Genomic DNA, 24,071 nt, shown 5'->3' on the forward strand with positions numbered 1-24,071 from the left:
TCTGACCCATAGCAAGTCATGCAGCCTCAGCGTTGGAGTCTCCTCATCTGTGAGTGTAGATGACTCCCCTACCAGGGCTGACCTGGGCATTACATGAGATAGCAGAGAACCGGGCACAGTGGCTGGCCTGGGCAAGCAGCTGTTGTTATGACTGCCAACATTGTTGCTACAGGCTGCTGCCTATCTGCTCTGAGTGAGGAGGTCTGGGTGACTGCTGGCAGCAAGTCCTGCCCACCTGACCCCTCCTGGTCTCTGGGTCCCAGCCTTGACCTCAGGCTAGTAGTCAGCTGAGGCTGCCCCTTCTCTGGTAGGTTCCAGGTCCTGCCTTCCTCTCAGGGTCCCCACCCTCTGTGCAGGCACAGAGCGGGTGTCAGGGAGCAAGTCTCTCATTCATTCATTCCTTAAATATTACTTGTGCATTAGTTGTGCATTTGTTATGTGCCAAGCACTGTGCAGGGCACTTGGGGTTCGCAGAATTGAGTGGAACCAGACGTGATCTCTGCTCTCATGGAGCTCCCTGTGTTGTAGGGGACACAGACTTTGTTTTTTTTTTTTTTTCTTTTGAGACAGGGTCTTGTTCCATCACTTAGGCTGGAGTGCAGTAACATAATGACAGCTCACTGCAGCCTCAAGCTCCCAGGCTCAAGCAATCCTCCCACCTCAGCTGCCCAAGCAGCTGAGACTACAGGTGTATGCTACCACACCTGGCTAATGTTTTTTTGTTTTTTTGTAGAGACAGGATCCTACTATGTTGCCCAGGATGGTCTTGAACTCCTTGCCCCCAGGCAATATTCTTGCCTCAGCCTCCCAAAGTGTTGGGATTACAGGTATGAGCCACCGTGCCCATCCTGGATGCAGACTTTAAGCAAAGAGTCACATCAGCAAGAAGAGCTGTGAAGGTCAGCGCATGACCCCCAGATGCCCAAACACTGCACTGGAGGTCCAGGAAGATTCTCCTGACAAGGCAACCCTGAGCCAAGATCTGAAGGATAAGAGGGAGCTTATAACATGGAAGAAGGAACAGTATTCCTGGCAGGTGGAACAGCATGTGCAAAGGCCAGGTGGAAAGAGGGGCTTCAAGGACAGTCCTATGGCTGGAGCAGAGTGATTGAGGGCATGTGAAATGAGAGGTGGCCAGGGTGGCAGGCAGGGACTAGCCCAATGGGCATGGAAGGGATGGGACTTTGGTCACTGTTCCGCATTTCCAGATGTTTACTATGTGCCAGGCTTGGTACTAAATGCTTTTCTGGAATATCTCACTAGATTCTCACATAGATGAAGGGCTTGATCTTAGAGAGGTTAGATCCCTCAGCCGAGAGCCCACAGTGAGGAAGCCATGGGGCCTGTGTCCCTGACTGCAAGCCCTGTGCTCAGAACAGCCAGGCCACACAGAGCTCAACTCTCACTACAACCTCCTGAAGTCGGTGTGATTACTCTTCCCACTTTACAGATGAGGACATGGGCCCAGAGAGGTTATGTGAGTGACACAGCTTGAAGGTGGAGTTGAGCCTGGGCAGTCTGGCTTCAGACTGTCCACAGTCTCAACCACTGCCTCACACGGCTTCTTAGAAAATAGTATAAAAAGAAGCTCTGGCCACCATGTGGAAAAGAATGGAGAGGGGACAATGACGCAGCTGGGAGTATGCTGTGATGGAGTACAGTGGACATATTCAGGATGAGGTGAAACAGGCTGGCCCTGGTCAAGAGGCTAGATGGGGCTGGGATGAGGGTGGAGCCAAGTAGACTTGGGGTTGGCTTGGTGCAGCTGGGGGGTGCGGGGAGTGTCTCTGAGGTGAGGCCAGGGGGTATGGGAATGCCATGTTTGGTCTGGGACATGGTGGGCTTAGGATGGCTACAGGACAGTGCAGTGGAGAGTCAAAAAGGCTGCTCGGACCCAGGTCTGGCGAGATGGAAGCTGGAGGTCAGGTGAGCTGTCTAGGAGAGGGACAGAGTGGGAAGGAGAGGGTCTCGACTTGGCTTTCTTGCCAAAGGAGGGTTCCGAAATGAGAAACTGGAATCTAAGCTGGAGAGGAAGAAAGATGGAGAATAAGTGAATGCACAGGTGTGGGACAGACAGACAAATATATGTCTTTGGCTCCTATGTACCTGAGTCTTCTAAAGCTGCAGGCCATACTACCCCCAGGAGGCTGCAAGGATGCCAGCTGGGAGATGAATGCAACTCTGCTGCCTGGGCATGGGCCTGAGTGAGGGTGCAGACCCCTGCCTGTGATCATCAGGGAGGGTAAGTGATGAGAACAAGGTGGCTGACAGGGTGAGGCCCAAGCCTGGAGCTTACCCAGGTGTGGGGTGGGAGGGTCAGAGACCTTTGGGGGGTCTTAGGGAGCTTCCCCAGCCCTAAGGGCACCACGAGCTGCCACTTCACACTGACCTGGGCATACGCAGCTGCAGGATCCCTCGCTTGCTCTCTCACAAGCAAATGTAGACTGTACAACCATCCTGACCACAGATCCAGAAAGCCCAGGACATAACAGAGCCGCAGTGCCTGCCCTGATCCACGCGCACACAGACCTAGCCCAGGAACAAGCTCATCCACGGTGAGGAACATGCGGCCCAGTGGCTGGAGCCTCTCACCTGAGCCCTTACTGCCTGAGGACCCCCCAACCTCTGGCCTCATTTCCCACCCTTTGCCAGCCAGCCTTGGGGACAGAACAGGCCTGGATCTAATCCAAGGTCTGGACTCACCCTGACACCCTGTGAACTCAAGGCCTTCCCTACCTCACCCTGGGCCCAGAGCCCCTACCTGTAAAGTGGAAGTGGGAATGGCCACCAGCCAGGCAGAAACCCTCACTTAGGGCCTCATGGCCAGGCATCAGGGCAGTCAGGAGAGGGGCCGAGGTAAGCCACGGAGGCCCTGCCTGTCTTGGTATCCCACCATCACCAGGAGGGGACTGCATGGGCATCACACCCCTCACAGATGAACAAAGTGAGGCAGAGAAGGGCCTCAAGGTGAGTTAGGGGCGAGGCCCCAGCTCTGCTGCTGCCCCTTCCCTTATCACCCCTGCAGCCTGGGATGCAAGGGTGGCCAGTGACAGACCCCAAGGACTCTAGGCTAAGGTCTCCTTACCTGGGTCCCGTGGCCTGCTCCCCGCCTGCATGCCACCTCATGGGGGTCCTCTGGCTGGCCCAGGAGCACGGTTGGCCCAGCAGAGCAGCTCAGTGTTATGGGGAAGGGAGGCCCAGCCCACCACGCCGACCGCCTGGAGTCCCATGTATATTTAATGATGTCTATTATTCCTGTTTTGTCTCTGGAAAGGAGTGAACAGCTGACAGGGGAGCCACGAACAGCCTGGAGAGCTGAGCATGGGCCTGCTCCACACTCCAGCGGGACCCGAGGCCCTCGGGAACTCTACCCCTCCTGGCAGCCTCACAGAACCTGCTGCATCCATCTCAAAAGGCATACCTCCTCCAGGAAGCCTTCCCCGCTGCTCAGGTCTTAAATCCAGGGTCTGCACTCACAAACTGTGCAGCCTACACCAGCTTCCGGGGGACAGCAGCATACTGTGGGGGGCCTGGCACAGTCCCTGGCACATGATAGGCAGTCATCGAGCCCCTGCCAGCCCCTCTACTCCTGACTTCTGAGGCAACAGGAAATGACCCACCACCTTGTTCTCACACAGCCTCCCTGCCAGCCCAGATGGTCACAAGGGCCTCCTGGGATGCTGCCCACCTTGGCAGCCAGGCCCCTCCGGAAGGGCCAGTCTGGGCCTGACACCCCTGACCACCAACACCCTGGGCAGAGCCTGCCTGTGCCTGGGTGAAGAATCCTGCATTCTCCTTGCCACACAAGGCCTGGGTCTGCCTTGGGGGCCCAGGCTCCACCCTCTCCCACCCCCAGGCCCAATGCCTGACCTGTGCCCACCTGACTCAACCTGGCTACTGTTCAGCAAGTTTACAAAATGTTCTCAGTCTGAACAGGAACCGTTTTCAATCCTTTATTTCAGAAAGGAGAGCCAGGAGAACTGGGGACTTAGAAAATACAGATCCTAAACTCAAAAGTCCCTGCCCCAGGCGTGCAGAGCCAGGGTCCTGGGGTTCTGTGCTGGGCAGGGGCTGCCCTGGGAGGGGGAATACAGGGGGAGGCACTTTAGGACACCCCTTAGGCTGTGGAGGGTGTCAGCTGGGCCTTTGAAGCCACTAACTGCTGGTTCCCATCATGGAGAGCCCTGTGTGGGGCACCCAAGGGGGTTTCCCCCTGGAAGGACCCCCAACCCAAGTGTCAGAGAAGCTGGCAGGAGCTGAGGGAGTGAGGTGCCGTGACAGCAGCCACAGCCTCCAGGGACCCAAATAGGCCCAGCTACCAGCCTGGCACTGAGCATGCCATCTGCTTTAGGCCCTGGCTGGCGGGCAGGTGGGCAACTTGCTCCCTCAGTGCAGGGGGCTGGGGGGCACAGATGCAGGCTCAGCACTACAAACAAAACCCCCATGAGAGGGCTCAGCCTTATGGGAAATGCCTCCAACCGAGCCCCTCTGCCCCAACACACTCTTTGTCTGAAGAAACTTCTGTAAATAGCAGAGACTTGAGGGACCCCTTCCTGGGGTACGTGTATTTGTATTTTTCTGTTTGGGTGTTTGTGTGTCCCAGTGGGACCACCTCCCCAGGGAGACGAGGCAGGTGGGTGGGAGGCCAGCAGGCGCCATTACTTCTTCACGATCTGGATGACGTCCTCGTGCTCCATGGTGTGCGTCAGGCCCACCCGCTGCGGACTGTACTTGGTGCTGGTGCCCTGGGTGAGGAATGGGGGCAGAGCAGAGGGGTCATCTCAGTCTGGACTGGCCAAGGCCAAGGAAGATATCCCTGGGCGTGTGTGTCCTGGGGGGTGAATGCCATGGCGTAAGGTGGGGGCCTCAGGCAGCAGGACGTCCGCAGTGGTCTGACCATCCCTGATCTCAAAGGTCGGGGAGGGCCAGGCACAGTGGCTAATGCCTGTAATCCCAGCACTTCTGGAGGCCAAGGTGGGAGGATCACTTGAGCTCAGGTGTTCGAGACAGCCTGGGCCAGATAGCGAAACCTCATCTCCATGAAAAATTAGCCAGGCATGGTGGTGTGTGGCTGTAGTCCCAGCTACTTGTGATGCTGAGGTGGGAGGATCGCTTCAGCACAGATGTCGAGGCTGCACTGGGCCATGATCGTGCCACTGCACTCCAGCCTGGGAGACAGAGCCAGACCCTGTCTCAAAAAAACAAAAAACAAAAAACACCAGAAAAAAAAAAGGGTGGGGAAGGCCCATGTCTACCCTGGGTTGGCATGTACATTCTGTGGAGGACAGACACACAGACATGCCAATCCCCACAGGAAAGACGGGAACACCATGCAGAGAGTGTGAATGCCTTGCTTCATGCCTAACCCAGGGGCTGTCCTGGGTCTAACCCCCTGCTTGCTTTCCACCCAGGGACTCACCCACACCAGGGCGTACTTGAACTGGCTGGCGAGTGACCGGTGGATGCGGTGGCACTGGAGGACAGGAGAGAGTCAGGTAGAGAGGTGAGGCTTCACTTACCCCCATCCCAAGCTTGGCTGCACACCCAAAGCTCAGGACACAGGCCAAGAGGCAAGAGTTCCTGAAGCAGGTGCCCACGCAGTCTGGGCCTTGTGTGGAGGACTGATGGGCTCAATTCGCACACAGCCACCCAATCACAGCTGCAGGTGGCCCTGCCATTCCCACTCCTGGTCTGCCAGCTGTGGTGCCTAGTTAGGAATGTTCCCAAAGCCACCAGGGGAAGGTCTGGGGCCTGGCTGCTAGTGGCCCTCTGCTTGCCTTGCCTGAACAGATGCTCCTTCAGAATGGGACAGGGTGATAGCTTGGAGTCCACCCTGCTTGGTCACCATCTCTCACTCCTCCTGGCCCCACCTGTGGCCTGAAGCTTCCCACACATCAATCACATCACCCCCAACTCCCAGGGCAGTGCATAAACTTCAGTGCTCCTTGGTAGGGGTGAAGATCCCAGGGGTCCCAGATGTCACATGAAACTGGAAGGAGACCCTGGAGGAGGCAGCCAGCAATTGCCCTGAGAGTGTAGACCTCCAGTTTCCATGCTTATGGTGGCACAGTGGAGGGCGGCGGGGAGGGGACTCTGCAATTGTGCAATGTGACTCCTCTTCCCACATGCCCACAGGTCTTCCAGGCTCTGGTGGGAGACCCAACGCCTCAGCCCAGCGTCCCTGGGGTGGAGGCCAGCGCCAGGCCTGCAGGAACACTTCCCTGACACAGATGGTCTGCAGATGGGTTTTGTTTTACTCAGCTTGCCCAGCATTGCCACTTGTGAGTGACTGAAGGGATTCAGGAGGGTAATCGTGAGTCTCCTTGGCTCCTCCTGCTGTGATCTCAAGCCTAGGCCCTGAGGGAGATGGGACTTTGCCTGGCCTCCTTTGTTTAACACCTCCAGGGTGGCACTCAGAGACCTGGGGCTAGGCTTGGGGAATGAATGAATGCCTGAGACCAGATTGCAGGCCCCGCCACCACTGTCCTAAGGGGCTGCAGGAACAGCTGGGTCTACAGCGTCCCTTGCCTCCAGGATTACAGATCCCAAGAAGAAATGAGCTTGAGGAAAACACCACCAGGAAAGCATCAGCCCAGGAGGATGGCCATGTGAACCGAAGGTTGGCCACCATCTGTGCCTGCAGGGTCATGTTCAGGTGACAGAATCCTGGACAGGGAAAGGCAGCCTCTTGCTCCCTGAGCCCAGAACACCTCCCCTGGGGCCTGTGCATGCCTGCTCCCCTAACCGGGATGCTCCCCACCCCAACTCTTCACTGCCAGACCCACTAGTCCTATAAGCCGGCTCAAGTTGCCTCCTTGAAGCCGCTGTCCTGACCTCTGTGTTGAGCTGGTGCCACTCCTCACTCTCCTTGACTGATGCCTGAATGGCATGGAAGCAGGGTTACTGGCATCTCTGCAGAGCCAGGCAGCATGCTGAGTGCCCTACACACTGGACCTCATTCAACGTGTCCTCCTGACTACCTGGGGGGGCAGGCAGCACACCCCCCTCACAGGAGAGGTCAGAGGCTCGGCACACGGCTAAGAACGGGTGCTGCAGATGCAGCCCCAGGCTGTCCAACTCCAGAGCCTGCGTTGACATCTGAGAGTAAGACCAGCAGAGCCCACCCCTGGCCCAGGGCACCTCAGGCAGAACAGAGCCCCAAAGGGCATGCAGAGCTCCCACCCCTTGTCACGGCAGGTCTTGTCAACTCACCACGTGTTCCACTGAGGCCCCTTTCCGGAGAATGATGGCGTCTGTGAAGTCTGGCCTCTCTGCAGGGCGGGATGGGGAGAATGTCAGCCACACATCAGGGCCCACACTGCCACCTCGTGATTCTGCACGAGGGAAGAGCTGGCCACAGAGGCCCTTTCGGTCTCCTTGCCTTGGCCTAACCTCCCCCTGACATCCAGCACACCCTCCACATAGATCCCTGTACCATATTCTACGACCTCGACCTTAACACAGTGACTCAAAATAAATCAAAAGTCTAGGATTCACAGTGCCTGCCACCCATCTGCCGTGACAGCACCGACAGAGACCAGGACCTGGACTGAACGGGCAGGGTGCGAAGGGATGCTGGAGTCTAGTGAGGGAAGCTGTAGCTCGCTCCTTGCTGCCAAAGTCAGGGTTGATGCAAACTGCTCCAAATTCAGCAGTTGGGACCCCAGGGCATGTGTGTGTGTGCACCAGGAGGATGGGCAGGAGTCAGACATGGGGACGGCTCCTGTGGATTCAGGTCCCTGATGCTCCTGAGATAGGGCCTGTCACTGTGAGGGGAGGTCAGGAGGGCACTGACTGCTACAGCCAGTGGGGACCCCAATGTAGCCTTGCCCCACCAGGGTACCTTCAAAACCAGCAGTACCCAGTGCTGAGAAGGGAAAAGAGCTGAGGTGTGTCTAGACAAGCCAGGCCAGAGCCGGTGCTGGGGTCTCTGGGCATCACACACCGGCCTGGAAGCCTTCTAGGGATGAAGCTCAGCCTGTTTCTCAGCTACGTGCAGCGCAACTCACGTCCTCTCTTCTTGGTGTAAATGCAGGTCAGGGCCAAGTACTCCCAAAGCATCTCCAGCAGATAGTCCAGGTTCAGCTTCATGCCGCAGCTGCAAAGAGGGAGGTGGCCAGTCAGGCAGTGGCCCCTGTGAGTTCAGAGGCTGGGGTCTCCACTTCTCACTATTGGAGGGGACAACCTCCACTGGCCAGGCGGCCCACTGGTACCCACAGGGAAACAAGCCCATTACTATGATGGCAGCTTGATGTTTCTGCTGCCAGTGCCGCTGGGCACCAATCATGGTCATACTCAACCAGGGTCAGCATCTCTCCTAGGGGCTGGCAAGCCTGTGCTCTGTGGAGGGTTGCAGCATGTGTGATTAGTGAAGGGCTGCCATGGGGAGATGGCCAGGGGCTGTGACGGGACCATGGGCAAAGGCTAGGAACCCTGACACCCAGAGTTCACTCCTTGTTGAGAGGAGCAAGGGACTGCCAGGAAGTCCAGCAGGGATTTCAGCAAGAAGAGGGGAGAACCAAGGCTCTGGAGGCACCATAGCCTTTACATGTAGAACGGGCATGAACCCAGTCCCTACCTCGCAGGACTGCAGAGGGATTAAAAAGATAAGGCCCCGGATGTGCCTTGCTCCAAATACTGGGTGGACTGTGGCTTGAAGGTTTGCAGCGTGACCCCGAGCTGTGTCCTGACCTCTGTAGAGCTATTCTAAGCACAAGCAGGTAAAGGTGTAGAAGCTCTCATGCCCTGAGGATGGCAGCCCCTCAAAGGCCTGGGACACAGCAGGAGGAAAGGACCTGAGGCTGTGCTGTAGAACCGACACTGCTCTTTGTGGTGGCTACGACCACCACAAAAATGGTCCTTGTGCTCAGGCCGGGACCCTCATCCATCATTTGCGCTGTCCAGCCTCTTGGTCCCTGAGCTCTCAGTACTGTCGGCCAAGCTTCACTGTGAAGCTGTGGAGTGCCCACTTCAGGTCAGGAAACCAGCAAAGTGGAGCACCTGAATCAGTCTGCCCCAAAGAGAAGCCTGCCAGGCTGTGGTGGCAAGTGAACAAACAGCCAGAGTGCAGGCGGTACCCCAGGGACCCACCCTGCAAAGGAGGGCAGGAAGTGGGTGGCCAGGGCCTGAGAATGTTAGTTCCCTTTTTCCCTTTGAGCTGTGGTCAGACAGAAGCCACACCTTCCAGAGCACCAGGAGAGGTAGGCTCACACCCAGGGCTTCTTGGGGGGACCTTGGTTCACTACTAAGTTAAGAAGCCTCTTTTTTTTTTTTTTTGAGATGGAGTCTCACTCTGTTGCCCAGGCTGGAGTGCAGTGGCATGATCTCAGCTCACTGCAACCTCCGCCTCCCGGGTTCAAGTGATCCTCCTGCCTCAGCCTCCTGAGTAGCTGGGATTACAGGCACACGCCACCACACCCGGCTAATTTTTGTATTTTTAGTAGAGACAGGGTTTCACCATGTTGGCCAGGATGGTCTCGATCTCCTGACCTCGTGATCCACCCGCCACGGCCTCCTAAAGTGCTGGGATTACAGGCATGAGCCAGCACGCCTGGCCTAAGTTAAGAAGCCTCTTAGCCATTCAACCTTTGTTGATGAAATCCTTCTGTTTTCTTAACCAGGGCGCACAAGACATCACCCACCCTGCCCACGGCAATTCACAACTGGAACGGGCCAATGCCTCCAGCAGCTATGAAGGGGACCCTCCTGCAGTGTCTCCTTGGCCTCACGGACAAAGTGCTCTGCCCTGGGCAGGAAGTCCTGGGCTGCGTGAGGGCTGTGTGCTGCTGGAGGCTATGCTGGCTTTTCCTCCTCCACAGCCAAAGTGGCTGGGAGGCCTGACAACTGGGATCAGAACCCACAGCAAGGACAGCAGAGTGGCAGGATGCCAGCGGCCTCACCTGATGACCACACTGTTGGGTTTTCGGGCCAAGCGGTCCACCTCTTCCATGGAGATCTGGTCGATTTTGTTATAAACCTGAGATTGAGAAGGCGGAAGCCGGTGCTGAGGATAGGAGCAAGGCATCCAGAAAAGGGCCCTCCATTGCCCTGTGCCGGCTGCAGCCCTTCCTTGGAAAGCTGAGTCTACGCCCTCCCTCCCCTTGCTGCCTCAGGGTAGGGAAGGCTGGGCTGGAACCCTGGTTTCAAGCTCTCTATGTCTGCAAGATCCAAGCAGCCACTGAGGTGAGGTGAGGGGAGGGGAGAGCCTCAGACTCTTTCTGCTTCTCTCACAAGGTTCTGGGAGCTGAGGAAATGCATGTGGTGGAAAGGCCGAGTGGCCAGGCCAAGGCTCCCCTCCTGCACTTACATATAGGCAGGGCATGTACACCCGGTTGCCCACGATCACATCGATGAACTCGTCCGGGGAGCAGTCTTCTCGGAAGAGCACTTCCGCGTTGAAGATCTCTGAGGGGCTCCGATTAAGGGCAACCTGTGCACCAGCTGCCCCTGTTCCCCATCAGCGGAGGGCCCCAAAAAGCCGAGCAGGAAATATGCTGGCCGCATGGGGCCGTGGCGGAATCTGCTTGTGAGGTTCTACAAGATTGTAATGCTTTGGAAGCCCTCTGTTCTCTTCCCCAGAGGGACCACAATATATAAAAGTTTAAATCAACAGAGTTTTAATCTTGATAGCTAGGCAGGGAGAAAAACGTACCTGCTAGAATCCCCAAAGCCCCTCAGGGGAAGCCTGGGTTTTAGCACCAGGAGCATCTGAAAGCTGGTCGAACTCCAGCTTCTTCCGTGCAGGACTCCACTGGGGGCCATCCTGCCTCTGCTTACACATCTCTGGCAATGAGGGGCTCACAGCTGACTCTAAGAGTTCTCCATATGCCAGGCATAACTCTGCCCGAGGCCCTGCCCTATCCCCAGGGCCCCAGAACCCAACCAGCCCCCGACACTGCTTTAGAGGCACCACCCACTCCCCAGCTTTCCCTGGGGCTTCTCCAGGCTAGGAACCCCCCGTCCTCAGAGGGTGTTTCCCATGACATCTTTTTCTTCCGGATGTCATCTGGCTACCACAGTGCCCAGTACTCAGTGAGGAGCCAGGAAGCCACTGCCAAGTGCACGGCTGCAGCCCTGGCAGTCTGGAGCTTGCTCAGAGGCTGCTTGAATGGACAGCGGGAGCAGTGGGAGTAACCTGCTGCCACCCTGCTCCACAAGGCCTCCTGTTGTGGTCAGTCCCCCCGCTGCCCTGACGGTGGTTGCTGCCCTCCCTCACGTGTCTTTCAGGGAAGGATACTGTATTCGTGCAGGATGAGCTGCACCAGCTTTTCCGAGCACTGGGTCAGCGTGACTGTCGAGTTAAAGGAGATGCCGCCGCCTTTCTTGGGCTGAAAGAGGAGAGAGGGATGGGGAGAACTGCTGACCAAGGGGTCACAGCAATGGTCCCACAGCCTCAGCCGCCAGCCAATGCAGTCTCAAAACTGCCACACCCATGGCCTGAAGGCCAGAGAGGTGCCTCACCTTGAAGTAGATGTTAGGCTTGTGCTTGTTGAGGCGGATGCCCACTGACTCCAGCTCCTTCTCTAGCAGAGACCTAGGCAGAGCACCCCATAAGCCCGTCACAGGCTGTCCACAGAGCCAGATGCACAGCTTCCCTGTTACGCAGGATGTCACTGCCCACCCATAGACTGACTCTCTCCTCCACCCCCTTCCCCAGCAACCCGGAGAACACTCCTTCCCAATGCCCTAGAACTGCAGGGAGCTTCTAAACTCTGCCACAGTCCCAGAGGGGACTGGCCCGGTTTACGGTCAGCATGCACAGGCAAGTGGTGGAGCCCCCAAGAGGTGACCACATGAGGGTACTCCTTCTGGTCCCGAGGAGGCAGGCCTGGTGTACCCCTCTGCCAGGATGTGGATGAACAATGCTTCTGTGCTTGGGGCTGGGCTCCTGGCAGGTTCTGGGAAGTGATGGGGCACCTGTGCCTCTGAACAGGAAGCAAAGCCAGGCCAAGCCCCTTGGCCCCCAGTCCCAAGATGCCTCTGTGCTGGCTGGACACAAGCCTTGAGGAGAAGACGCCATAGGCTGGGTGGTGTTGGGTTCAGTCTGTGACATGTCCTACCACTACTCTCACGTGTGAGAGAGCCAAGCACCCACAGGCCGCCCATTACGAGCTCAGGGACACATCGGCCCTCCCCAGACATGTGAGCCTGCCCCATGCCCCACCCTGCGGACCTCTGCACCTCTCCCTTGGTGGCATCCAGCATCATGATGACGACGTCAGCCGTGCGCGCCACAGCGATCACCTGCCGGCCACGGCCTTTTCCTGGATGGGTGGGAGGGATGCACTTACATATGCGGACCCATGTGACTGCTACCCAGCCCATGGCGCCCTGGACTCCTGTCCTTTACAGACCTACCACAGCCTCTGCCACATACTAGCACAAGCTTGGCATTTTTCTTTAATCCACGTGTTTTACTCACGGAGACTTATTTCAGAAGAAAATCCGACACCACCATCATAAAAGGAGTAACAGGATAATGGCTGTCCTACGCCCACCCCTACCATGTGGCAGGCCCCAGGCTAAGTGCTTCCTGAACATTTCCTCACTTAATCCTCAAAACTATGCTGTAAGTATTATTATGCCCATTCTACAGCTGAGGAAACTGAGGCTTGGCTTAGAGACACCCAGTCACTTGCCCAAGATCACAAGGCTAGTTTGGTGCCGAGGATTTGAACTGGAACCTGTCTTTTCTGGAAAGCGGGATAATGGACCAGGGATCCAGAGTGATCTCCATGACAGCCACACCCAATTTCAATGATCAGTAACAGAGCTCCAGCCTGTCTCCCACACACCTGCCCTGCCTCCCACCTTGGGCTGCGCCTTCAATGATTCCAGGAAGGTCCAGGAGCTGGATGTTGGCACCTTTGTACTAGGATGCAGAAGAGAAGAAAGATAAGGCAAGGCTGGGCCTCCACTGGAAAGGTCCTGCCTGGATCTGGGACATCTGGAATGGTCCCAGGGCTCAGGCGTTGAGGGAAACCCAGGTGCCAACCTGTGGCCAAGTCTGAGCCTTGTCACCACCCCAGCCCGGTGCAGACCACAGCCTATGAGCTGAGTGGCTGCCTAGGGAGGGCTCAGGATCTCCCAATCCCACAACACTCATCACTGATGGTACCAGCACTTCACAAATAAATTGTTTCACCATGGGAACTTAAGGCCATACCACTCAGCTGCCCAAAGCAAACATAGCCCAAGGCAGTGAAGCTTCATGGGGAGGCAGAAGGATCCAGCCAAGCAGCAGTTAGTGACCAGAGCTGTGGTGGTGTTGGGGAGGAGAGCACAGGGGGCGCCAGGCAGAGTAGCCACATGCTGGCCTGACCTCCTAGTTCCAGGCCCCACCAGGCATCTCTGAGGTCCAGCAGCTAGGATCCCTAGAAGTGTCAGTGCTAGAGGGCAAAGCAGCTCAGTCCAGAGCCTGTCCTGACATGGGGACATCCACCCTGACTCACACACAAAGCGGGCACAGGCACAAGTCCAAACACAAGCATGCGCCCCTTCTCCTTCTGGGCCCAGCACACCCACTTACTTCAATGACCCCAGGAATACACGTCAGAGTGGTGAACTCATAGGACGCTGCCTCGCTGGCCGTGGAGGTCATCAGACTCAAGAATGTGGACTAGGAGAAAAGGAGATCATTGCACTGAGCCTTGTCCCTGGCCTTCTGGGAGAGGCCCCAGGGGCTGGGGGCCTGCAGGTGCAGACAGCAGGAGGAGACCCTCTCACCCTCGGCTTGGCGACCTAGGTGGCTGTGAAGACACCCCCAGCCAAAGAGCTCACCTCTGGCCCTGTCCTGGATGGGTCAGACAACAGAGGGCCCATCTGTTCCTTGGAGGTCTCAGGACTGTCTCAGGTAATGGCAGGGATCTGCATTCTGATGGGGTTCCCCATATACATCAGGAGCCTCCCCTAGCCCCACACAATCCTCCAGGCCCTCTTGGCCCCAGAGAACTTTAAGCAGGCGGCAGTCCCACGGCACTCGTGGAACCAGTACCCAGACATGCTGTGCACCCAGGGAGGGTGTGAGGAGGTGTGCAAGGAGATGCCAACCTCCTGGGCTGAGGCAGAGACAGCTGACAGGAGAGGTGTTGCAGGGATGGAGTGGGGAACTGGGAAGATGTGGATGTGACCACTCAGACCACCGTTCACTGTGGCTGGGAGTTGGAGAAACCTGGCTTTGAATCCTGCCTCTGCCGGGGTGTCCTGGGATTGGGCAGGAAACTCCATACTCTCAGTTCAGGGTCTTTACATGTAGAATGGGCATGAACCTAGTCCCTACCTCACAGGACTGCACAGGGATTAAAAAGATAAGGCCCAGGATGTGCCTCACTCCAAACACTGTAACATCTCAGTGATAGATGCTGTGGCTGAGAAGGTCAGCCAAGAAGTGGGCAGACCCAGGGAGGGAAGAAACCCAGCCCCATGCCTCCTGCCCCATCCTAATCAGCAGGGCCCCAGGAACAAGAAGCCTGAGACTCTGAGTTGCAGGGCCAGCTATCCAGACCCTGCCTCCTGGCTGACTGGCAGGAAGACTGGGGGCACCCTCCCCAAGGCACCCTTAGACCTCTCAAGTCCAGAATGTGGCATGTGATGGAAATACATAGAGTCCCCAAATCCAGAAACCCTCAGCCTTGGGGACCTCCTAGAAACTCAAGAAATGAGAAAAACCTGGTGGAGTGGACAGGTATATGGATAGACAGGGTGGCCCCGAGAGCAATGGCTGTTGAGACAGCCAGCAACCAACCTTGGGGCCACTCCCCGATTCTGTCTAGCCCCAAGACCTGGGCCCTCCCACGGTGGGAGAGCCTATACTCCCAATAAGGCAGGTGGGATCTGCCACGGGCCCAGACTTCAAGGGTCACAGCTCTTGGTAACTAGAGCGGCTTCTCTATCAATCTCTCTCTCTCTGATACATATACCAATCATATAGGCAGACAGTACAACAAACAAAACTAAACACTGCCCAGCCTGCAGCAAGCACTTAAGAAAAGGTAGCTGTTACCACCATCCCCTATGCCTGGCCCAGAGCAATGGAAACTGGGTGTGGGCTCAAATTGTTCAGCTGAACTGAGTTAGAAGCTGCTCCCCAGCACCTGTCCAGAGCTTTGGTTGTTGCTCACTTGGCCTATATTCTAGCAACCTCTCCACTGTCCCACTTCCACTTTGCCCTGCTGTAGCCTGCTATCTACACAACAGCCAGAGTGATTCTGTAAAAAAGTAAGTCAGTGCCCAGATGGTAGTTTCTAATGCTATTCTCCAGTCAAAGGAACCAGGGCTCCTTGGAGAAATGGCAGATTCTAGGCCAGGGCAGGGAATATACAAAATGGGCCTGAGGCATCTTGCAGTGTTAGAAAGTGAGGAAGTGCTGGAAAAACACAATGGCGGAAGTACATCAAAGAAGCCAACTAAACTAGCTCCAAAGCTAAAACGATTTGAGCAGCAAAAGAACATGGTATGGGTTTAGACCCCAAAGCACAAAATAACCCCCCACGAGTCCATACGGATATCAATGAATGATTGAATAAAACGAATGAATGGGAGAAGAGAGACAAATCTCCCATGCAGAAGAATTCCAAACAGTTTCTGTAGATGCTCCCCTCAAGGAGGCAACGGAATTAGGCCGCACGCAGTCACCTCCCTCCCCAAACTGGCATGGCAAGGGGAGAAGAGAGCGTCTCCACAGTGGAGAAACTGGACACACCTCAGCCAGGTGGTCAAGATCAACATCAGCAGGGGTAAGTCTGCTGAAGGGACAGTATGTGGCCTTCATGTGATGTGATAAAAATGGCACTTTACCTCTGTGGCCTTCCTTGCTAACTATAACCCCAGATTAACCATGAGAAAAACATCAGACACAACCCAACTGAAGGACTTTCTACAAAATATGGGAATGGTACTCCTTGAAACCGTCAAGGTTATCAAATCAAGGCAAGTCTAAGGAACTGTCTAGAAGAGCCTACAGAGGCATAACAACTGAACTGTGATGTGGGATCTCAGGACAGAAAAAGGACAGTGGGGAGGAGCTAAGGAAATCTGCATAAAGCACGGACTTGAGGCAAGAACAGATCAACATTCATTGGTGTAAAATGTTAACTGCCAGGGAAAATGGGTGTGGGGTATATGGGAACTCTGTATTACCTTTGCAATTTTTCTGTAAATCTAAGACTATTCTAAAATAAAAAGTTTATTTTAGACCGGGCGCAGTGGCTCACGCCTGTAATCCCAGCACTTTGGGAGGCCAAGGGGGTTGGATCACCTGAGGTCAGGAGTTCAAAACCAGCCTTGCCAACATGGTGAAACTCCGTCTCTACTAAAAAAGGATACAAAAAATTAGCCGGGCGGGGTGGCACATGCCTGTAATCCCAGCTACTTGGGAGGCTGAGGCAGGAGAATTGCTTGAACCTGGGAGGCGGAGGTTGTAGTGAGCTGAGATCGCGCCATTGTACTTCAGCCTGGGCAACAAGAGTGAAACTATACCTCAAAAAAAAAAAAAAAAAAAAAAAAAAAGCCGATCAGACATCTCTCTTTTCTGCTCAAAACCCTGCAATGATGTTTATTTTATTCCTCACATAAAAGTAAATCATGCCGGGAGCGGTGGCTCACACCTGTAATCCCAGCACTTTGGGAGGCTGAGGTGGGCGGATCACCTGAGGTCAGAAGTTCGAGACCAGCCTGGCCAACGTGGTGAAACCCCATCTCTACTAAAAATGCAAAAATTAGCTGGGCATGGTGGCAGATGCCTGTAATCCCAGCTACTCGGGAGGCTGATTGATAACTGCTTGAACCCAGGAGACAGAGGTTGCAGTGAACTGAGCAAGACTCCATCTCAAAAAAAAAAAAAGTAAACCAATATAGATTATACGCTAAACAGATAAACAGAGCAACTTCCAAAAGAAATCTTCTTTTTTTTTTTTTTTGAGATGGAGTTTTGCTCTTGTTGCCCAGGCTGGAGTGCAATGGCGCTATCTCGGCTCACTGCAACCTCTGCCTCCCAGGTTCAAGCGATTCTCCTGCCTCAGCCTCCCAAGTAGCTGAGATTACAGGCATGCACCACCACCCCTGCCTAATTTTGTATTTTTAGTAGAGACAGGGTTTCTCCATGTTGGTCAGGCTGGTCTTGAACTCCCAACCTCAGGTGATCTACCCACCTTGGCCTCCGAAAGTGCTGGGTTTACAGGCGTGAGTCATCGCACCTGGACGAAGAAACCTTCTAAAATCTCTGCAGTTTCATTCTTCAATCCAAGCCAGGGTCCTTCCGGCCGCCCATAAGCCCCTATCCTTTCCGTCTTCTGCCTTCCTTGTGCTCCTCAGGGAGCCACCTGGGCCTCCCTGGACACACCAAGCGAGCGCCTGTCTAAGGGCTTCTGTGCTCACTGTTCCCTCTGTCTGGAAGGTTCTCACCCAGGACTCTGCAAGCTCCCTCACTTCCTTCCGGCCCCCGCCCAAATACTTACTCGCCAGAGAAACCTGCCGGGACCTGTCGTAACTAGCAGACCTTTGCCCTGTCACTCACCAGCCCCCACTCCTCACCACTGGATGCACCTTATTACTTATTTACTGTCCTTTCTCTTCAAGAATGGGAGATCTATGTGGGCAGGGACAGAGCTCTGTCTCATTCATGCTATGTCTCTAGTCCCTGGCACAGTGCCCAGCACATGACACCGCTCGAGACACACACTCGAGAAGTATTTGTGCATGATGACTGAGTCGGAAGACCAAGTAGGGCTACATCTGCTGGCAAGAGGAAAGAGTGTCCTCCATGTTAGGATGATAAAGGGCTGGGATCTGACCCTGGGGGAGGCCTGGTCTTCTGTGTCCCTGGAGCTAAGCAGAAAGGCAGCGAGGGGAGCCTGGATGGTCACCTGTTTGAAAGATGACTTCTTGCTTTCCTCCCCGAGGCCCACACTGACCATCACTGACCTTACCCACAGAGGGAAATCCAATCAGCGCCACACGGGCATCGCCCGACTTCATGACATCAAAGCCCTCTCCTTTGGACGAGGCCGATTTGGACGGTTCCAGGAGCTGGGCCCGATACTTGGCAAGCTTAGCTTTCAGCAGGCCCAGATGATACTCAGTGGCTAAAGGATGGAAAGCAAGACAGAAGATGAGTGGCCAGGGTGTCCAAGCCCAGGGGTCAGGCAGGGCCCACATGTCACCAAGTGCTGGCTGGGAAGCAACTGCTGTCAAGGAGATCAGGAGAAAAAAAAAAAAACACCCCTCTGCTTAAAAGGCCCCCTTGGCTTCTCACTTCATTTAAGATAAAATCCAATCTCTTAAGCCGGGTGCAGTGGCTGACACCTGTAATCCCAGCACTTTGGGAGGCCGAGGAGGGTGGATCACCTGAGGTCGGGAGTTCGAGACCAGCCTGACCAACATGGAGAAACCCTGTCTCTACTAAAAATACAAAATTAGCTGGGCATGGTGGTTCATGCCTGTAATCCCAGCTATTTGGGAGGCTGAGGCAGAAGAATCACTTGAACCCAGGAGGCAGAGGTTGTGGTGAGCCGAGATCACGTCATTGCACTCCAGCCTGGGCAACAACAGTGAAACTCTGTCTCAAAAAAAAAAAAATCCCGTCTCTTTGTTGAGACCTCACCAGCTTACTGAGAACCAATGGTTCTCAACAGAGGTGGCACCGCTTCCTGGGGGGCATTCTGGAAATTCTGGGAGATGTTTTCTGTTCACTTCGATGGTGAAGTCCGCATTGGCATCTATTGGGCAGGGGTCAGGGAAACCAGCTGCCCTATTAGGTGAGTCAGTCCTGCGTAGCTGAGGAGAATTGTCCCAAGTCCATGACTTGTCACATCCCAAAGGCATCCACAGAGGGAAAACCTGGGTTAGGATCGCCAGGCCTAGAACCTAGCTCTGTTTACATATAAACACAGGACATTTTGTACAGTGTTAATATACACTGAAATTCCCAGGAATGCAACTATTGTGTATATGAAAGGAAGACTATGTCATGCTTTGTCTGAAACTTTACCTAGAGCTGCTCACCATTCTGGGATCCCACGCTGCCATGGCAGCCCCTCTTGGGGCGTAACTCAGTGGCCAACACAACACACCTGCATCGTGGCTGTCACATCCCCAGTGATTCTACCTAGAGGCATGAGCATTCTACTGCTTCAGGGTAACTTCATTAGATCCTGGCAGCACTCCAGCATTCATGTATTTAAATAAATACCATTTTCATTATAAATTACTTCCTTTTTCTTCTTCCCCTTTATATTACCATTAGGGTATTACATTTTTTTTTTTGAAATTCGGTTATATTACTGATGGGGAATTTCATTTCAGGACTGTAAATGGTGTTACAAACTCTTTGCTCTGGCTCCTGGCTACTTCAACCTTCAACACACTCTGCTACATTCCAGACACAGTTGCTTTCTCCTCTTTTTTTTAAAGAGATGGGGGTCTCATTCTGTCATTCAGACTAGAGTTCAGTGGCACGATTATAGCTCACTACAGTCTTGAACTCCTGCCTCAGCCTCCTGAATAACTAGGACTACAGGCATGTACCACCAGGACTGCCTAATTAAAAAAATTGTTTTTGTAGAGACGAGGTGTTGCTATGTTGCCCAGGCTGGTCTTGAACTCCTGGCTGTAAGCAATCCTCCTGCCTCAGCCTCTCAAAGTGCTAGGATTACAGATTAAGCCACTGGGCCTGGCCTTTCTTTTTTTCCTTTTCTAGAACATGCTGACATCATTCCTTCCTTGGGACCTTCACACTGGTGATTCTCCGATTCTCCCCATTTCAACAAGATCTTCCTGGAACTGGCTCCTTCCCATCATTTGAGGAGCAGCTCAAATGTCACTTCTTCAAAGAGGCCTCCCCTGCCCAGTCTCAGAGGGCAGTGAGAGCTTGTGTCAGAACTCCACCCTGCCATTAGTGGGGCCATTTTACTTTGGAAAAGTTAGTCTTCTTGTGCATCAGTTTCTTAATCTGCAAATAGGGTTATTAACAGTAGTAACTTCTTAGGCAGATTTCTTTTTTTTTCTTTTTGAGACGGAGTCTCGCTGTATTGCCCAGGCTGGAGTGCTGTGATGCAATCTCGGCTCACTGCAACCTCCACCACCAGGGTTCAAGAGATTCTCCTACCTCAGCCTCCCAAGTAGCTGGGACTACAGGCACATGCCACCATGCCCAGCTAATTTTTTGTATTTTTAATGGAGATGGGGTTTCTCTATGTTGGTCAGTCTGGTCTCGAACTCTCGACGTCAGGTGATCCGCCCGCCTTGGCCTCCCAAAATGCTGGAATTACAGGTGTGAGCCACCAACAAAGTCTCGCTGGTGTCACCCAGGCTGGAGTGCAGTGGTGTGATCTTGGCTCACTACAACCTCCACCTCCTGGGTTCAAGAGATTCTCCTGCCTCCACCTCCCGAGTAGCTGGGACTACAGGCTGGTGCCACCATGCCTGGCTAATTTTTGTATTTCTAGTAGTGATGGGGTTTCACCGTGTCACCCAGGTTGGTCTCGAACTCCTAACCTCAAGTGATCCAACCACCTCGGCCTCCCAAAGTGCTGGGATTACAGGCGTGAGCCACTGTGCCTGACCATACTTAAGCAGACTTTTGATGGTGGAATAATGGAGAAGTCTTACAGAAAGCACTAAGAACATCGCTTAGCACACAGTAAGCACCCAATAAAAGTTGGCTATAATCTACAGTAAATTCTGCCCTTACCCAGACCCCTTCCTGCCTCATGAGCAGGTTTACTGTCTTCTCGACTCTGAAAACTATCTTATTTCTTTACTTCCCTGACTCCGATAGGTCAGGAAATGGGACTGGATCCCCAGCCTCCAGCACAGGGCCCGGGCACACAGGAAATATTTTACCAAGTGAATCAGTGAATTGATAGCAGTGAGAAATGGTCAAGAATGGGTTCTGCAGCTGGGCATGGTAGCTCACGCCTGTAATCCCAGCACTCTGGGGAAGCTGAGAAGGGAGGACTGCTTGAGGCTGGGAGATCAAGACCACCCTGGGCAACACAGTGAGACCGTGCCTCTACAAAAAACATAAAAATTGACCAGGTGTGGTGGCTCACGCTTGTAATCCCAGCACTTTGGAAAGCCGAGGTGGGCGGATCAACTGAGGTCCGGAGTCCAAAACCAGCCTGACCAATGTGGAGAAACCTAAAGACTCTACTAAAGACACAAAATTAGCTGGGCATTGTGGCACACACCTGGGAGACTGAGGCAGGAGAATCGCTTGAACCTGGGAGGCAGAGGTTGCGGTGAGCCGAGATTGCACCATTGCACTCCAGCCTGGACAACAAGAGTGAAACTCCATCTAAAAAAAAAAATATATATATATATATATATATATATAAATTAGCCCGGTGTGGTGGTGCACACCTATAGTCCCAGCTACTCAAGAGGTGGAGGTGGAAGGATTGCTTGAATGCAGGAGTTTGAAGTTACAGTGAGCTATGATCACACCACCGCACTCCAGCACTCCAGCCTGGTCAAGAGAGCAAAACTGTCTCAAAAAAACAAAACAAAACAAACAAACAAACAAACAAAAGGATTCAGTGTCAGTCAGGTACACATGGCCCTTCCTGTCATCCCAGCTCCTAAAATTCTGAGCATCTCTGAAGGGAGGGACTAGGTCTTAATCATCTTTATATCTCCTTTGTCTACCACTGCCAAAGTGGCAGCATCTCTAGCCTCCCTGTGACTTTCCTTGGGTCTTATGGGTAATATGGAATATTACAGCAGCCAGAGGGAACTTTCAAGACAGAAGTCAGAACAGCCCCTCCCCTGCTTAACACCCTGCACCAGCTCCCACTGCCTTAGAACACAACCCAGAGTCTTTCCCATGACCTATGGCTCTGCATGATCGACCCCCTCCTGTCCCATCACTGCACCCAGCCCCAGTCCTGTTGACCTGTAAACAGCCAAGTTTGTTCCTGCCTCAGCGCCTTTGCACTAGCTGCTCTTTCTGCCAGGAACACTCTTCCCCCAGATGTTTGCGTGACCGGTTCCTTCTTCTCTCAGGTCTTAGTTCAAATGCCCCATCCTCATGGTGGTCTTCTCTATCATTCCACCTAAGCAGACCCAATCCCCAGCCCCTCCCCACCCCCAATATTCTGCTGTATCACCCTGGTTTGTCTTCATAGCACATATTGCTGACTGACATTACCTTATTTATTTGATTTCTAGTTTTCAGACCGTCAACTAGAAGGTCAGATCCAAGGGCTGGGATATGCCTGCTGTGTTCACAACTTTAACCACAGTGCCTAGCACATAGTAAAGACTCAGGAAAGATCGGCCAGGCATGGTGGCTCATGCCTGTAATCCCAGCACTTTGGGAGGCCGAGGTGGGCAGATCACCTGAGGTCAGGAGTTCGAGACCAGCCTGGACGACATGGCAAAACCCCCTCTCTACTAAAAAAATACAAAAATTAGCCAGGTGTGGTGGCACGTGCCTGTAATCCCAGCTATTTGGAGGCTGAGGCAGGAGAATCGCTTGAACCTGGGAGGCAGAGGTTGCGGTGAGCCCAGATGGCACCACTGCACTCCAGCCTGGGTGACAGAACAAGACTGTCTCAAACAAACAAACAAACAAAAAAGATTTACAGAAGGAATGAGTCATAGAGGGCCCTCAACTCCTTGGCCTTGAAACTTAAATGGAACCAAGGGAGGGCAGACACTGGGACCAGCTATCTAGTGTTGCTTGCTTCCTGCTCCCACAAGCCTGAATGGCTAGCCACTAGCCTGGCCAATTGCATCTCTTATTACTCTTCCATACCCCCCTTCTGATCTAGATTGTTCTCACTGTCCCATGAACATACCATGCTCACTCCCATGTCTTTGTCTCAGCAGTGGCCCCCACCTGGGATACCCTTCCAACAACCAGCTCAAGTCAACTTCGTCCTGGTGTCATCGTTCTCTCCTCACCTCTCTTCTGTGAGCTCCTCCAGCCCTTACATTCTAAAGTCCAGATGTGAGGCTTCATTATGTATTATCTATGTTGGGATGTTTACTTTAAATACTGAGTGCTCACCATGTGCCCAGTGCTTTGTAAAGGCCATCTAATTTAACTCAGCTGTGTGCTAAGACGGAGCAGGGGAGTATTTTCCCATTTACAGATGAGGACACTGAGACTCCAAGAAGTGAAGTGACTTTCCAATGTTTTACGGAAGGTACGTGGTGGACCTGGGGCTCAAACCCAGGCCTTCCAGACTCCAGAGTCCTGATTCCCTTGCTCCAGTGGGCTCTCAGCTGCTGGGTGAGGCTGTTCCTGAGAGGTCTCCTCTTGCACTTCCCAAAACAACAGAGTACACCCAGGCCCCAGGCCCAGCCATCAGAAGACTGAGGTTTGAACCCCAGCTCCGCCTCTCTCTGGGTCAGATGGGTCAGATGCTTGCTCTGTGAGCTAGGATTTCTCTACTCGGGCACACGGTCTGGGACTGATCAGATCTCTTGGGGTACGTTTGCACTCACACCTGGGCGTGAGACCCGCTCCCGCCTGGCCCTGCCTTGGCGCGCAGGGCGGCCTCGGCACTTGTCTGGCAACTTCTCCGCGGCCTCGGATCTTGCCCCAGCATTACTGCTGGAGTTGTTCCCCCATTTTACAGACAGGAAAACTGAGGCAGGCAGAAAGGAAGGCCCCGCCCGGCCGGCCCTCACCCTTGTTCTTCTGCGTCCGAGCGATCTCCTTCTCGATCTCCGAGATCTTCTCTAAGATCCCCATGGCGGCAGCAGAGGTGGGCGCACAGACGGCGGTTGCGGCGGCACCGGGAATTCCGGTCTGACGGCTGCGACAGAGTAGCGTGCGCCCGGAAGCCAAAGAGAACAGCGTTCTCGTGGGCGCCTGGTGCTCCGGGATTCAGAGTCCGGGAGAGCCAAGTGCCAGACACTATCGGTTCCGCCCGCTGGGCCGGCCAGGCTGCGGACCTCTGGAAAGAGCCGGGGCGGGGCCGGGCCATGCTGTACTGGCCCACGGCTGCGGCTGGCAGGAGCAAGCGAGGAAGAGAGGGAATCTGCTCGTGTTGAACCCTGAACTGCGGGTCCCTGAGCGCAGCTGACTGGCAGTGTAAGGAAAAGGGGCTGAGCCGAAAGCCTAG

The 24,071-nt window shown here is 54.2% G+C and overlaps 2 protein-coding genes across 7 annotated transcripts in view; both read right to left on the bottom strand.

Annotated features, from left to right (window-relative positions):
* Positions 1 to 3,198, bottom strand: part of MYO15A (myosin XVA) — a 71,440-nt gene extending 68,242 nt beyond the window's left edge. Inside the window, exon 1 of the mRNA XM_030826871.1 lies at positions 3,086 to 3,198. The gene's annotated coding sequence lies outside the window, so the exon portion shown is untranslated. The remainder of the gene's footprint in view (positions 1 to 3,085) is intronic.
* A 739-nt stretch (positions 3,199 to 3,937) lies between these two features.
* Positions 3,938 to 23,855, bottom strand: DRG2 (developmentally regulated GTP binding protein 2). Of its 6 annotated transcripts, none has more exons than XM_012501152.2 (13): positions 23,635 to 23,831; positions 17,920 to 18,080; positions 13,529 to 13,618; positions 12,811 to 12,871; positions 12,173 to 12,263; positions 11,461 to 11,533; positions 11,237 to 11,327; positions 10,307 to 10,404; positions 9,900 to 9,976; positions 8,010 to 8,098; positions 7,213 to 7,271; positions 5,436 to 5,473; positions 3,938 to 4,745 (listed from the first exon to the last, which is right to left on the bottom strand). In XM_012501152.2, exons 1-13 carry the CDS (start codon positions 23,696 to 23,698, stop codon positions 4,706 to 4,708), a joined length of 1,032 nt encoding a protein of 343 aa, XP_012356606.1. In that variant the 5' UTR covers positions 23,699 to 23,831; the 3' UTR covers positions 3,938 to 4,705. The 6 variants fall into 6 exon arrangements, with proteins under 6 accessions (XP_012356606.1, XP_030682735.1, XP_030682736.1 ...); XM_030826875.1 differs by having other exon boundaries at positions 5,420 to 5,473; XM_030826876.1 differs by lacking the exon at positions 9,900 to 9,976 and having other exon boundaries at positions 5,420 to 5,473; positions 17,925 to 18,080; positions 23,635 to 23,855.
* Positions 23,856 to 24,071: the final 216 nt, after the last annotated feature.

This window comes from Nomascus leucogenys, chromosome 14, assembly GCF_006542625.1.
Source record: "Nomascus leucogenys isolate Asia chromosome 14, Asia_NLE_v1, whole genome shotgun sequence".
Classification (NCBI taxonomy): domain Eukaryota; kingdom Metazoa; phylum Chordata; class Mammalia; order Primates; family Hylobatidae; genus Nomascus; species Nomascus leucogenys.